At 41.0% G+C, this 15,937-nt stretch overlaps 1 protein-coding gene across 4 annotated transcripts in view; it reads right to left on the bottom strand.

Annotated features, from left to right (window-relative positions):
* The window catches only part of GPD2 (glycerol-3-phosphate dehydrogenase 2), a 125,788-nt gene that overhangs the window by 86,535 nt on the left and 23,316 nt on the right, over positions 1-15,937 (bottom strand). For 3 of the 4 annotated variants that reach the window (XM_054971522.1, XM_054971524.1, XM_054971523.1), the window contains exon 2: positions 11,075-11,185. In XM_054971522.1, coding sequence (XP_054827497.1) covers positions 11,075-11,176 — 102 coding nt within the window. In that variant the 5' untranslated portion in view covers positions 11,177-11,185. Of the gene's footprint in view, positions 1-11,074; positions 11,186-15,865; positions 15,892-15,937 lie in introns of those variants that run through there. The other variant, XM_054971525.1, reaches the window with a different exon arrangement.

Raw genomic sequence — 15,937 nt, 5'->3', positions numbered from 1 at the left:
GAAAGTTTTGTGATGGGAACTCAGATGTTAAAGTCCTCTTTTGGATCAGTACCACAGTGTGCAAGGAGAAGGTGTTTCAACCATCCATCATGCAGCTTTCCTAGTACAAAATGGCCAATTTTCCAAAGTGGGGGCTCCACATGTACTGATGAGGGATACACAAGAGTTTCCACAATGGGACAAATAGCACTCCCTGGGGGCCATTTCAGGCCCTGAAAACAACATCGGGAGGGAAGCACAATTCATTCTCCCAGCACACTGTGATCCCAATCCAAATCAAGCACCACATGCCTGGGAATTGAATCCCTAGAAGGGAATTCACAAGCACAAGCCTGACTGATAACCCTTGTAGTGGTCCGCCAACTGTGAATGGTGCAATCATATTTAAATGGTTAGGTTACCTTGCAATAAATGGAGAAACAGGAGGGAGGAATTTAATCCTTTCGTGATCACTTCTTTTCATAATGCAGGGAAAATGGATTGCATAAAAGTGCATAATTCAAAACTAGTAGCACTGCATATAGGAAAGGCTTGAGGCTCAGTAATTTAACACATGCTTTGTGTACATGAAGTCTCAGGTTCAACCCCCAGCATTTCCCAGTTCAAGGGTCTTAAAGGGCTGGATCGGGATAGATCCTTCTCTGCCTGAGAACCTGGAAAGCTGATGCCAGTCAGATTAGACAGGACAAACCTCTGACTCTATATAGAACAACTTCATATGTTTGGATTATTTTGCTATTTAATTTATGTGCTTTTGGAACCTGGGTTTTTAAACTATAGCATAAATCTGCTACCAAATGTATACATTTTAAAAGTTCACCAACTGTGCAAAAATTAAAAATAAATAAAGTTACGCATTTTGTAGGATTATTGGGTCCATGCCCATGACATTTTTTCCACAAAATGATTAAGATATGCATCCATTTTATTCACATTTGGAGTCTTGGAAGGAAACTGACAACAATTATCATGGGTCTGAAAGCCAGTGTAAAACAACATTTGAAGCAACCTCTGATTCTGCTACTGAAAATGTGTTTGATATATCTAATACCTATACAAAAAGCATTTCTTAAACTGACCAATATGTTGATATAAAGTCATCATTCCAGGAACTGGGGTGTGCATGTGGTGGAGGACTTTGCACACAAAGCTACTGTCACATGCAAACACACAATCAGTCCTAGTATATACAAGGAAACTGGCTGTTCCCCTCTTTCAAATATGTAACCCTGAGTAGGCAGCCACTGTTACATGAGCAAACTGGTAATGTTGGCTGACTCCTGCCAGCTTTTTTTTTTTTTTTGCTCAATCTCACCCACATTTCTCTCTTTATTACTGCCCCTGTCCCATATAGATTTTGTCTGAACACATTCCATGATCCCCAACATAGTCAGAAAGGACTCTCTTCTAGACATGGGCATGAATCGAAATAATTAGTGTACCGCAAGAGCGGGTTTCGTGGAAACGGGTTTTTCATGAAATCCATAACGTTTTGGACCGATTTGTTCAATTCATGAATGCTTCATGATGCCAGACAGGCTGGAACCAATCAATTGATTCCCTAGGCAACATAGGCCCGGAATGTCTGCAGACCTTTTGTTGCTGTGGAAACCCCAATCTTAGCCCACATAACCTTGATAGGCAGCTCTCTCTGCCAACCCAAGAGCTGAGCAATGCGGGTCTGCGCAAGTTTATCTGGGAACTGTAGTTGAAGACTCCTTCCTCTTTGTTTCCCTTCTCCGTTTTTAAGAACAGGATGATGGAGTAGCAGCAGCAGCAGCCTCAGCAGCTCCTTCTGCCACTGCTCGCTGCTTGCCAGCTTCAGGAACCCTTCCCTGACTCTCTAGCTCCCATCCTCCTGCTGCTCTGACATGCCTTCCCACCCACCACCCACCCCCAAGCTCCCCAGAGCAGATCCTGAGTGGATCCGCTCTGCTTGGCTTTTCCTTCGAGAACTTGGAGGAGGGGCATGTCAGAGCAGCAGGAGGACAGGAGGATGGGAAGGAAAAGTCAGCAAAGAGAACCTGAAGAGAGGAAAACCCAAGCAGATCCACTCTGCTTGACTTTTCTTCCAGCAACGGCAGAAAGCAGGAGGCCAGGAGGACGGGAGGGAAAAGTCAGCAAAGAGAGCCTGAAGAGAGCTACCTGGCGGGTGGCTGGAGGAGAGCCTGCTGAAGTCTCCCTGCGAGTTTGGCATCTCTGGGTATGAAAGGGGCCATTGTAGGGTCCCGGGATCTGACAAATCCCGAACCTAATGAATTATTTTGTGAAACGGGACAATTTTGTGAAAGTTCGTGGTTCGCACTTCATGGAACGTGACGAACCACAAAATTCAAGGTTTATTTTTTTCCCGTTTCGTGCTCATCTCTACTCCCTTCTCCCTTTGCCACCAATAGAAAAGCTGGCTGGATCCAATTCATTGAATCTGTACTCACAGAAAGACAGCAATTTGAACAGCCCTGTCAAATAAATGTATCTCCTTGCGAGCCATGCCATTTTACACATGGATATTACTGGTTCAACGTGCTTTAGGAAAAGCAATATATAAAGATACCTATTTTTTTAAAAAACGTATTGTCATGAACGTGGACCAATGTTGTATTTCTAAACTTTCTGTACCAATTTACTGATTCTCAATTAAACCAATTTACTGAGTCTCAATGAAATGAAGTGATATGCATCTTTTCCCCACAATCCTACACATGGGTGGAATTACAATTAATTCAGTGGGATTTACTTCTAAGTATCCTGCAAAACTGAACTGTAATTGTATTTTGGAAAACAGTAATATAGTGATTAAGAGAATGAACTGAGAAGCAGTTCAAGTCTCACCTCGGCCATCAGCTCCTTCACTATGCAGGCCTGAGCAAGCCATTAGCGTTCAGTCTCCAGAGATACATAGATAATATTGACAAAACTATTGCAAAACCTGTTGTTAAGATCACATAAATAACGTCTGTGAAGTATTTTGGATATCCTAAAGCAAAATATAAATGCAAACAGATGAAGCTGTGTCATGCTGCTGTGTCAGACCACTGATCTACCAAGGCCATTACTGTCTACTCAGACTAGCAACGGCTCTCCAAGAGTCTCAGGAGGAATTTATTCATTTCTATCACGTTTCTCTCTAATAGGGATCCAAAGCAACTTACATTATTCTGTCCTCCATGTTCTCTTACAACAATGCTGTGAGGTAGGTTACGCTGTATGTGATTGGTCCCATGTCATTCCGCAGGGTTCCACAGCAGAGTGCGGATTAGAACCTGAGGCTCCCAAGTCCTAGTCCTATACGCTAACTGCTACACATTGCATCTACAACCTGGTCCTTCTTACTGGAAATACCATGAACTTGAGACCTTCTCCACATGCAAAGCTTTACTTCTGAGCCACGGCCCCTCCCAAAAGTATTATTTTGAATCAACAGTCAACCAATGTGATCACTTTGTCAGTCTATGGAAGACAGGATACATTGAAGGTGACTCCCAACCCTTGCAGCAAGAAATCCAAGCTCTCTTGAGTAAGTGGGTCTTTATTGAGATATCATAGGCTTCGCCATATATATGCCCATAGGTTACACAAAAGCAAGTAAAGGCATCTGGCTGTACATAGGTCTCTTGTTAAGAATGATGCACTGAGTACAAGATACATTATATCAACCCTTCCACATATCCCCCCACCCCTCTGGTTCTCCCAGCCGAACACAATCAGTAGCGGGATGGGCAGGAGCTGTCCCAAGGCCACTGAGGCGAGCCATTCGAGATAAGGGCTCGACCGTCCTGGAATCTGGAAAGCAACAAGGGAACAGGTGCACGAGGCTACTGCAACATATTATAAGCTGGGTAACAATAGGGAGGGACAGTGGGCAACAGACCTGACACACTCTGTGTGCACCAGGGTGTTTCATAATGCTTTAAAACAGACCATCATTGGAGGTGAGGTTTTTTTTCCAATTTATGTTAAATAGAAATATTAGTAATATTGGTTATGTACTATATGATCTACATTAAGAATGCTGTCATTCTGGGTTATAATCCACCTCCGATATTTATTAAGCTAATTAGCTTATGTACAATGGTTTGTTGCCAGGTATCTTAATTATGCAGAGTTGTTTAAAATGCAAAGGCCACAAAATAAAATCTGTTTGTTTTTCCAACACCTTAACTGCTCTAGTCCTATCTGGGCATCCTGCTCACATACACATGCACCTCCAGCCTAAAGGCGACTTACAAACGAAGCATACATCAAGCTTTCCAAGCCAGGGTCTGAAGGGGACCAATAACCTTTTCCCTAACTGAATAATTCACATATGTTATAAGAGTTCTAAGGGGGGGGGGAATGCTTTGACAGTTTGTGCAAGGAATACATAAAGGCAGGACTTTTAAAGGCACAAAATATTGCATGATTCTGGCTTCAACATACTAGTATGTGTATATACATATTCTATGTATATTTACAGTATTTTTACTAAAGATGGCCCAGGGTGATGAACAAAAAAATCACTAAATATCTACATTTTTAAAAATTCTAATGTAATAAAACCTGGCAAATTATTTTCAGATACCCATCTTAAATTGGTGGGTATGGTACATTTGTCCAAATATATTCTTGTTATGCATTATGCCATATCAAACCTTGAAATATCAGTCTGAATTCACATACGCACTAATCACAAAACATGCAGTGCCCATATTTGGGCTTTAGGATTGCTATCTAAAGCACCAAAATTCAACATGGTAATACTGAAGAATTGCTAAACAAGAAAACTTCCATCTTGGTTCAACATGATAGGGAGGGAAGTAGCGCTAAAGAATAAATCAGGCTCAAATTAATCAGGAACATATAGGAGTTGGCATTTGATGTCTGAAAATAACCTATATATCTACTGGTTGAGTTTTATATGAACTCTGCGGGTCAATTTAAATTAATTTCTTCCACAGAGTTAGATGTTTTCTAGAGGACACTTAAAAACCTATTAAGAATTAGCACGGAGTGTGTTTTTATCATAAACTTTATTTCATGTTTCAAAGATGCAATTTTGTTGAATCTATGCCAAGGCACAAGCAACTTCTGAGAAGTGACATTTGCATTTTGGATTGTGCATGTTGAATATGATACCTTACTAATTTCTACTGCATGAAAGAAGATATTGAAAACTGGTATGGAGGACAGGTGGTAAACCATATGAACAACTCAGCAACCTTAAAGAGATCTAGTCAGCCTATGCCAGTAATATTAACTTTCTTCCATTTTCTAGTTACAAAGCAGGACAGGTAATAGAAATATAGCTGAAGCTTATATCCATGATCAGAGCGGGGACGAGACCACAAGATAAGGAAAATTCTGTGCTTCATTCCCACATATCGCTATGGGACTGGAGTAGACAAGAAAAAGTAGGCTCCTCCTTTAACAGGAAATAGCAAGGCAACAGCATCATTGTTTTCTTTCATGCATGCCACACAGCTGAGCCCCAGGACTGCCAACTGATACAGGGACAAAATGATTATTCAAACACTGTTAAATCCTCCCCAGTGGGGCATTCTCCCCCCCCCCACCGCCCCACTTGGGCATGGCACTAGAGAGAAAACAGCAACAGATCTATAGACACATTGGCAGCTGCAGTCTTTCAGCAGGGATTTCCATTAAAGCAGCAGGCGTTCTTACCCACTATATTCACATGAGTTGACACATAGATGTGGTGATTTTCAACATGGTGGCTGAGAGTAAAACGTTGCTTCTACCACAATGTTATGCTCATGTGGATGTTCAGTGCTGATGACTTAACAGTATTTGACCTGGGCTTGAGGCTCAAATATAACGTCCATCTAGATTTATTCTAGATCCTCATGACTGTTCCTAAAAACTAGGGTGGGGGGGACAAAATTATAAATGTATCAATCTTATGGAATAATCACCAACAGGGACAATTAGACACCCTTTGGCTTCCCTGTGTATACCGAAAAATAGTATTGTTAGACACTACTGCTTCAAATAGATTATTACTCATGTAACTTACCCCAAAATCAAGGCAAGATAAAATATTCCATTACAAACACCTACTCACACAATCCACCTGTTTGTGTCCATTTACTAAGCTACCACAATATATCTCCCTTGTATGTGGTTTGCTCCCATTCTGTAAACGGATCTACAAATACATAGTAACAAGGCTATTTTACCAGCAAAGCATTTTCAGGCAACCAACATCAGGAGGCATGCTTTTATGTTTGGTACAGTATATTCAACTACTCCCTGTTAAGTGTCTCCCACCTTGTCTTCTTGGTGTCCCAATCAATGAGTCAAAATAAAGATCCATCACCACAATAGGTCAAAAGCCATTACAATTTAGAAAAACTTTTCCATAAGATTCCTTCATTGGCCTGCCATCTTCTTTTTGGAAGGAGCCTCACAGAATTTGTTCTTCTGTATGTAGCAACACAATTGTAATATTTAAAGTTCAGAGAAGTGAGATACAGAAAGACTAATTAATAAAGAAATAAAAATGGAAGGCAAGAGGGAAGAGACAGGAAGCCATGGTTCAGATGCCAAAATATGGATAATAATTGGGTTTACCACAACAGAGTTTGCCACAATTAAGTCCTGGCTGGAGGACCCTTATTGGAGGACCATATCATTAAGATGCTTTTTGGGGGGAAAGGAATGGAATCCAGGGACAAGCTCAGAGAAGCCATATCATCATTTCTAGTGAGCAAAGCAGAGATATAGCAAATGAAGTAGCAGTCTGTTTCACTTAAGTTTTGTTAACCCTTTCTTAGATTCACATACTCTTCTTTCTTGCCTTCTACAGTTTAAGGAAATCTGTACCATCAGAGGGATGAAGCCTTCCTATACTTTAACAAAAAGCCAAGAAGGTAAAGTGTACACCATTTAAAACACATATGAACCCAATCCTTCACAGAGATCCAATACCAGAAAAAGTACCCAAGAAAGAAGCAAAAACCTATGGGTATTTCAACATTGAAAAAAAAATTGCACATGAAAAAGCACTACATAAACACTACAAAAAAATGAACAAATCCACAGATTACAGTAAATTTCGCTCAATAATGAATTCAGTGGTACTTATTCTAAGTAACCTGCATAGATTGGGCTACACAGACTGGGCTCCTGTAACACACAAATGTGTTACAGAATGCATGACATGTTTCTAAGGGATATAGGGAACAATCTGTGTGCATGCTAATTGAATTGTGTCTTCTCTCAATGCTAGCGAGCACTGAAAAGACTCATTTAGAAAAAGCCACAGACCTCCTGGAATCGGTAGCCAATTAGAGTGCGTCTTGGGGCAACATCCCTTTGTGTATCTTTCAGACGAGAAGCTCTTTCACCCTGTCATCTGTTTGATTGGCAAGCATTATTAAAAAGAGGACAGTTCGGCTGCTGGACAAGCCCACAGCTTAGATATGTCAACACTGTAAATGGGCTGTCCCCTCCTTTGTGTCAAATCCTGCTGGTTCTATTCCACCTGCTGTCCTATACTGGGTGTAGACAGGCAGCAGCTACAAAGGGGATGAAGCAGTGCAGTACGAATTACAATCATGTGAAAGCATAAAAACATCATATGTGATTCTCTTGTCAAGCCCTTTGTGCCGCAAGCCTTCATAAAGGTTGCATAAGATGATTCTATACATCTAGTGGTAGTGGAGCAAGGCAACTTCAGGGTCTGAGTTCCCCCAAAAAGATTTACAAGCGCAAACTCTTTTAAGTTTGCAGACAGTGGAGAAAGTGGCAGGAAAAGAGCAGAAAAAAAGCTCCACCTTTTCGCCCCTTTTCCAGCATGCAGCCTGGCTCCCTGTAGCCAGCCTCTATTCAAGCCCAGAAGTACTCAAACCTGGGGCAGAGGAACTGTAGCAGCTCTCCCCAGGTTCAGCAGGATGGTGGCAGTTCCAGCGGGCAGATACCACCTCAAACAACCCCTTTGTTTGGCCTAGGAAATGAAACCCAGAGAAAAAGTTTCACAGACTGTGCGCACACTGCATGTTATGGTAAGGAAAACTGCTCACCCAACTAGTAAGATGCAACACACTCACTCAAATGAAATAATCTCCCTTCATTATGATTATTTCAGCTGTGACGGGGCACTCCCCTATAGAGAGGAAACAGGTTTAAAGAAAGCATGCCTCTCCTAAATATATAGTTCTTCACCCTGAAGAACTATAAGGAGGCAGTCTCCCTGCTAGCTTAAAATATCCTATTAGAAGGCAGAGAAATTAGGCTCAGGATGGAAAGAGGTGGAAACACAGGATAAGACCTTAGCTTATCTTCTTCCCCCACTGCCTCCTGCTCCCCTCAGTTCCCACCACAACTCACCTTTCTCCTCCCAGCATTTCTGTATAGCCCCCCTTCACCTGTCTATCTTCTCCACTCACCTTTAGTTACCCTTCTCTCCTCTCCACCTGTTCCATCAAGCTCTAACTGCTGTTTGGCAGCAACTTCATTTGCCTGGTGATTCTACTGAGTCAGTCAGCAACAGAATCCTGAAGGCCCATTTTGGTTGAATCAAAGCAAGCCATGCTCACAACTTCTTTCCCTTCTCTAAACTGTAAGGAGGTAAGTTTCACCCAAGATCCAGGCTGCTTGCTTTTCTCCAATTTAGCTGACAGTCCCTGCCGCTGTGATTTCATACCCTCATTCCACTCTCTCTTACCAATCTTTACTGACTACACAAGGGTAGCACAGCGGAAGCCCTTAATAACCATTGGTTCTGGCAAGTGGCATGATTGATATAAAAACAACACAGTTTTCCTGTGTACCAAAATGCAGGAGCCTGAACTCTTCCTGAACCTATATTTGTGCATATGTCTACACACTCAGCCTTCACTTTACTATGAAAGTTTACCTAAGACTAAGCATCGTCAGGAAATATGTGGGATTACAAAGCAAATTTATAAATAAGACATGTTTCTGAAGTCCAAACTGCAATCAAAAATAGAAGAAAAAGTTTGAAGAGGTACATGTACATCTTCTAAAGACAGTGACTTAGGGCTCACAGTGGAATAGGTCTAAAGACTGCTGCGGCACCTTACACAGTTTATTATGATGCAGACTTTCACACAAGTCCCCTTCCACTGAACAATTCAACCAAGCAAAACTCTCAGCTACCTGGCTCGCTAAGTAAAAGTAAGAAAAGTAGATTACATGCACAACCACCTGCAAGTTATACCAATTCAAGTACCACATGCCTTTATAGCTTAGTCACCTTGCCTCTGAACAAGTTAAACATGTACACAGGTGAATGCTTTCTCTTTAGAAGTGAGCAAATCTCTTTACACAAACATATGTACATAGTGCTTTCCTGAAGAATTTACCTACCTGTAGATTCACACACAACTAATAAATCACTTCTAAATGCTCCTTGTTAATGACTACAGCTTTTTTCCTACCTGACACTGAAGATAATCTGAATTTTATGTTATTATCCAATTTGTTTACAGATTCAAGGAGTTAACCAGAACTTCAGGAGAGCTGCAAGGAAACCAGAGGTCACTCTTTCATCCCTAGATTAGCAATCATCTCAACAATGTTGCAGGTAATATGCAGGAGGTGGCTTAAAACAGAGCACCTCCACATAAAAAACAGAAGATTCTACAGGAGCCACAGAGAGGACACTGTGAAATATCTAAGTGTGGAGTGCAGTATTGCCACAGAAATTCTCCATACAAATTGCTAATCAAGATAGCAAGCCTCTTACATGTATTACCCAGCTTCCCTCTCATCACTTTCAACAATAAACGAAGCGGCCCTTAGACCACAAACAGTTGGCTGGATTGAGCCATAGATTTCCACTCATAGAAGTGAGGAGATTGCTGATGAATCACCCCTTCCACAGCAGATTCACTCTCATGCTGTTCCTGGGGGTTCCATGTCCCATAGGAACAGTACTTTGAGAAGACTCTGAGATGCATCAAGATGAAGAGAAGATAAAGTCCTGGGCTGTTGATGGAAATCACTTCCACAGGATCCAACCAGTGAGTGTTCACTTGAAAAGCCTTGCTAATCCTTGTTCGTATAGACTGGGTTCGTGGATGTGATAACAGCAGTGAATTAACATCCCCTGAAACCACCTCATCACCACATTTCCAAGAAACTCCAATTGCATAAATGAGCCCCAAGAGACAAACACAGCAGCTGCTTCTTCGTACAGTGATTGACAGATAAAATCCATGGCACGTTTAAGTCCAGAGTGCTTCATGTGGTCTCCTCTCTCTTGTTTGTGCACAGTGATAGAAAATATACCTTGCTACAAAACAAACCCAATGCTAAGTAACAATATTTAATAAGGACTGATTCCTAAGAGGCCACCTATATTTACATGTGCACAACATGTAAGACCTCTGCAGACATTACATTATGGCAATGTTAATGGATGTATGGGACTGATGCACTACATGCAATCACCATTTCTTCTGAAAGGGGCAGCAAGCCTATATTCCAGCTTTGGAACACACAGAGTAATCTTCCTTTCAGAAGCAACAGCGATTACACATATTGAGAAGATCAGCACATCCATCCCATACGTGTGTCCACTGCACCACAAACATAACATCTAAAAAGAGCTACACACAAAATGAAATCAGGCTTCTTCACACGTGTTTCTAGGATGAACAAGGATACTAATTCATACAAGCATGACTTACATTTAACATGCCACTCATGTATTTTGTACTCTGGCACGTACTAACAGTCTCATGGGAGCCAACCTTAAAACAGCATGCAAATTAGGCTGAATATAGCCTCTCCTTCACAAATTCCCTAAAAATCTTACACAGCTTTCAAGAAAATAATTCACAACCTGTAAGTTTCAACGAGAGAATTGGGGGGGAGGGGTTCTGTAAGATCCAGAGGGAGGTAATGGCCACCTTGTTTACACAGCTACTTCCATTCTTGGTCGAAGTCCCTTCCATCTTGAATGACATGGCAACCATCACATCCCAGTAGGATAAGACTCCTTTCTTCTGCAATGCCTCTTGCCATTTGCAACAAAGGAGCAAAACATTTAAAGAACTGATCTTATATAAGCTCTATGCACATTTTTAAAAAATGAATTACTACTTACATGCTTTTTTCTATACTGAGAAAGTTGTGAAAGACCAAACACGGTTGCTATAGCACCTCCTCCAATGAGGACAGATCCTTTCACTGCCTTTCGAAATGCCATTTCTTAATTCTAGAAAGAGAAAAACAGGAAAATTGGCCGTTAAAAAATTAAGATACAGTACTTGTTTAAAAGAGAAACAACTGACTGTATTAGGAAAATTACAAAAGAGGTTTGGGGGTCTTTGTTTATAAATGAGAATAAAATTACATCCCAAAGACCTGTGGAATTATGATGAATTAAATTAAGATCCTGTCTTATTAAAATTTTATGACTATCACATTATATAACTTATGTCTGGTTCTGGTACCAAGGAGAATCACAGAACACAATCCTAACCAGAAAACAAATGACACCGTGATTATCTAACTAAACTGATTGAGTCCTAAGTCAGTCATATAAACATATAATTCAACAAATTAAATATATACCATCAGACAATCATCAAACATCAAGCAGGTAAATACCAAATGCACCATCAAAGAATCTTAACACAGTCATGTAAACAGGTGGTACCTCAAAAATTAATGTTAGCAGCATACATTTCTTAAAGTGCACAGTGCTCTTAAAGTGCACAGTATACAGTTATTAATTGCAGGAAAGTCCAAGGTAAGTCACGCCAAAGTTTTGCTGAACTTTGGCCTTTTGTTGCAGGGCCGGCCAATGCCTTCCCATGGGAATCAGAGGAACAGGCGCTGTGACACAGCTTCACTCGACTTTGCTTTTGCTTGACACAGAGCTAGTTTGCTTCCTGTGTTTCATCTATTTTTCCTCAGAAATGTGCCAAACTTTATACAAGGTGTGTTACTTTCCACCAAGACCACCTGGTGGTCTGATGGGAGCAGTAACGAGTGTGAAAAAAATTTGGTGGAAAGTAGGTAGAAAGTGTGAAAAAACTTGGAGGATCAGTGCAATCCTAACCAGAGTATAACAATGTGTGAAGAAGGGTGCAATTCTCTTTAGGATTGCACCATATATTTTCTTGCAACACATTCCTTACTGTTGCCACAATAAAGGAGTAGTTCCATGAAACTAAAAGATCAGCTTGGTGGATTAAGATGGGAGGCTTTTTCTAGCAATATACCCATGTGATTGTGCATTGTTTTCATTCCCTTCTCTTTGCCTCTCACACAAGACAATGATGATGAAATCTTGTACTGTATTGTACTTGACAACACTACTGAGAGGACTTACAGATGGCAGGGAGAAAGCCAGTTTCTGCACAATCTGGTAGAAAAGGCAGCAAGACCAGTAAAACTGCTTAGGGGAAGGGAATGGTTTGATAAAACACTCTAGACAGCAGGCTATTGAAGAACCAGAGTTCAGATGCCAAAAGAAATGTCACACAGTAAAATACCCAAAACTGTACTTCAGCTTGGAGAATTTTTGCCTTATCTGCCACTTACTTGGAAGTGGACAATTTCCTCATACTTTAGAATCTGTCTTTCCCAAACCTAACAAAAGAATTCACTACTGCAATTATTAATTTTCAGGTCTTAATCATTCACTATCAACAAATGAATTGTCATGCTTGCAAACCGACTAAAGTTGCGAAAAATTGACAGAACTTTTACGGAAGTATCCACCAATGAAAACTTGTTTCACTGTATGCATTGAAAAACACTATGCAACTATAATTATTTAGCTCAATGGTCTTAAACTTTCCCAGATCCAGGACCCACTTTTACCTCCAAGGCAGTTGCATGTGGTCCACTGAGCTATGAGCACAGGACAAGAAATTCTGTGACAGTCAGATGGCAGGAAGAGAAGGGGCCAGAGTTTTGACCTCCCTAGCAGGGAGAGGCATTGCATGCTTCAAGCATGGGCAGATCAAGCAGTTGGATCGGGAAGGTGGTCAATTTGAGGGGAGAGAGAAAAGGCAAGGGAGAGCTTTTCTGAGGAAGGGAAGGGGCCTCTAAACCTGCCTGTGTTGAAAAGTAACCCTCCTACAATGAGGGGGGCCTTGCCTCACTGGCTGGCCACTCCTCTCAGGTTAAGTGCAGTGCCCTTGCTCTCCATACATGCACACTAGTAGCAGGTCTTTCCAAAAGACTACAAAAATTATTCAGCAAATGGACCTCTGTAACCAGCAGGGTCACTGTCCTAACCTGTACCTATCCTATCAATGTCCCCAGTTCCAACAAAATATATTTGACATCATACAGATGTTTTATCCACATTTATCTGACTATGGTGCTCAGATTCTAATGCTAGCAAAATGCCTCCAAAGGATCTCAAGTAAAATACCAGAATGTACCACTATCCATATAATCTTTCAGATCTGCCAAATTGCACGTATGAATTGAAATACCTTTAAAAAATTGTAACACTATCAAAGATTGCACAGCTCTCCCTCCCCATCCACACCACATCTAAATTCTGCAACAAATGGCTTAAATGTATTGCGATAAGCACACAGATAATGCATATGTATTAGCTTTAACTCATTTATTTTACCTGTTTGATCCAGGTTTTTCCAAGTACTTTTTTAGCAATGGACGGAAGAGGAAAAAGCAAGGAAGCAAACCGATGACTAGCACTTTATAGTAAATATGGACAAAAACCAGGTTCCTTCGCCAAGAACCTACAACGTTATACAATATTCATGTTCTTAGTATGACAAATTCGATACTAGGTAGCAGATCCTAGGCTTGAACAAAAGCTCCAACAACATACAATGAGCCAGGATAGGATGGACTTTCATCTCTTCTGTTTTTTGATAGTGCTAGTACTTATTCTTTTCTCCCTCTGGAGTGACTACTCATGCTGGCAAATTTGGTGCAGTCTGTTAAGAAAAAAATGCTGCAGTATGGGAACTGAATTAGTGAAACTGACCTGTGCAGACGCGGCTCTAGATAATTCCTGTCTCACTTCAAGTCTCACTTCCTAATTTACATCAAAGGCAAGGAAAGAAGGTTGAACCACTTGCGCATTTTCCCCTACTATCAAGTAATACAGGAACTGCCTTTATGAAACAAGTTCCACCTGCATACCTAGCAGCCAATTTGAAGGGGGAAATAATCCTGCTTATGAAACTTCTTTATTTGTGTGAACTTTATCATGTGGTAAGGACAACTTCACACAAGTTTGCAGCTCTCATTCTGCAAAAAAGGACTAATGTTTGTGGGACAAACCATGCATGCATACAAAAACATTAGGACACATACCATATACATTGCATACAAACATTACATACATACAAATACATTTGTATTTTCAAGGACAGATCAACCTAGAGGTTCGTCAGCACCAGCTTGATTTCAATAACGTTGGGAGCCGGGCCACTGTTCTTGGGTCAGGTGCTACGAAATTCTGATCTATTACATCAAGAGCGGGCAAGTCTGTAATTTAAGCAACACCCACAGAGAGCATATGTAACTTAACCCAGGATGACAGGTGCAAGACCAGGAAATACACACCCCACATGGTTCACAGTGGGTGGATACAGCCCGATACAGAACATAAGCAGAATGGGGGCAGGGATGACTCTGAATCTACTCCATCAGCAGGGCACAAGAGACAAATTCAAACCACCAGGAAATGTAGGTTCTGCATAGACTAAGCCAGTGCTATAACATCTTTATAACGTCCATACTAGGTGTGTACCGGGCCTCTCAAAAACAATTCACACAACTGAGCAACTAAGGAACAAAACTGTTAAAAACCTGTTGTGGTATACACTCAGGGCGTGACAAATCCCAGGCGGCAGGGCTCTACAGCTCCTAGCAATTTCATTGTGGGACCTAGTATCTTCAGCAGCCAATTACTATAAGTGCCTTCAGTGGTTCTCAGTAGAAGTACAAAGCTTATTTAGATGAGGGATGGTGGTAGAGAGTGCCCTCAAGTCAAAGCTGAATTATAGGGGTAGAGGTTAGCTTTTTGTTGCAATGACAACCAGGGTTACACTCCATACTTACTTATATGCTACAACACATCTGTTATAGGTTTTAAAAACTGACAAGAAACTGTGAAGAATTTAGGATTAAGCTTTGTGGTAACAGTAAGATAGTATGGTTATTAAGTTATGAAACCCAGAAGGCTGAAAAATTAGTCCAGCTCCTAAATTTTTGAGGTGGCTCATAAAGTTGAAGAAAATTTGTCAAGGCTGGTATACGCCAAACCTCTATACTACTCTTTGTTCCAATAGCCACAAATAAGGAAAACCATATACTAACCACATAAAGCACGTCTCCTGTACCTGTTCTGTTCTTATTAAAACGTGTCATAATACAGTTCTAAGAATCCAGATGCATCATCTCATAAGAATGGCACACACCTGCTGAAAGATTACCCATTTTTTCCTGTCATCACATTAGCTATTTCATGTATCCCATTCTGCCATGCAGTCCCAGTCTTCCAGTACCAATCCATTGGCAAGTACATTCATTTTAAGTGCTAGGCTAGAATAAACGCTATACAAATATCAGGCTGAAACGTGAGAAGTAGCATTCATATAGCAACAGATGTGGCCTTGAGTACTAGCAAAAGGATAATTATGGAATGCGGAAGACACATCTATCAAATTCTACCATCAGTTACACCCAAGTAAAACTCATTGTTCATAGGTGCTTGGAGGAAAAGTTCTGCCTTTTACAAATAGAACAGCATCTCTCTGAAGAATTCTGTTGAGCATCATTAAAGACCCGTATTAAAAAACTACAGGACAGCATATCTGTCGTAAAGCAGCCTCTCCCCTGCTAGAGTTTTCAGAACAGCCTCGTGAAAGTTAGCCCAGAAGAACGGTTTACAAACCTGCTCACTTCCCAAGTCTTTCCGTTCACAAAAGCTTCTCTAGCTACTCCCCAGCAGATTGACCTTGCTCAT

Source organism: Eublepharis macularius, chromosome 2 (genome assembly GCF_028583425.1).
Source record: "Eublepharis macularius isolate TG4126 chromosome 2, MPM_Emac_v1.0, whole genome shotgun sequence".
Lineage (NCBI taxonomy): Eukaryota > Metazoa > Chordata > Lepidosauria > Squamata > Eublepharidae > Eublepharis > Eublepharis macularius.
The sequence above is the reverse complement of the archived record's forward strand: the minus strand, read 5'-3'. Positions and strand labels throughout refer to the sequence as shown.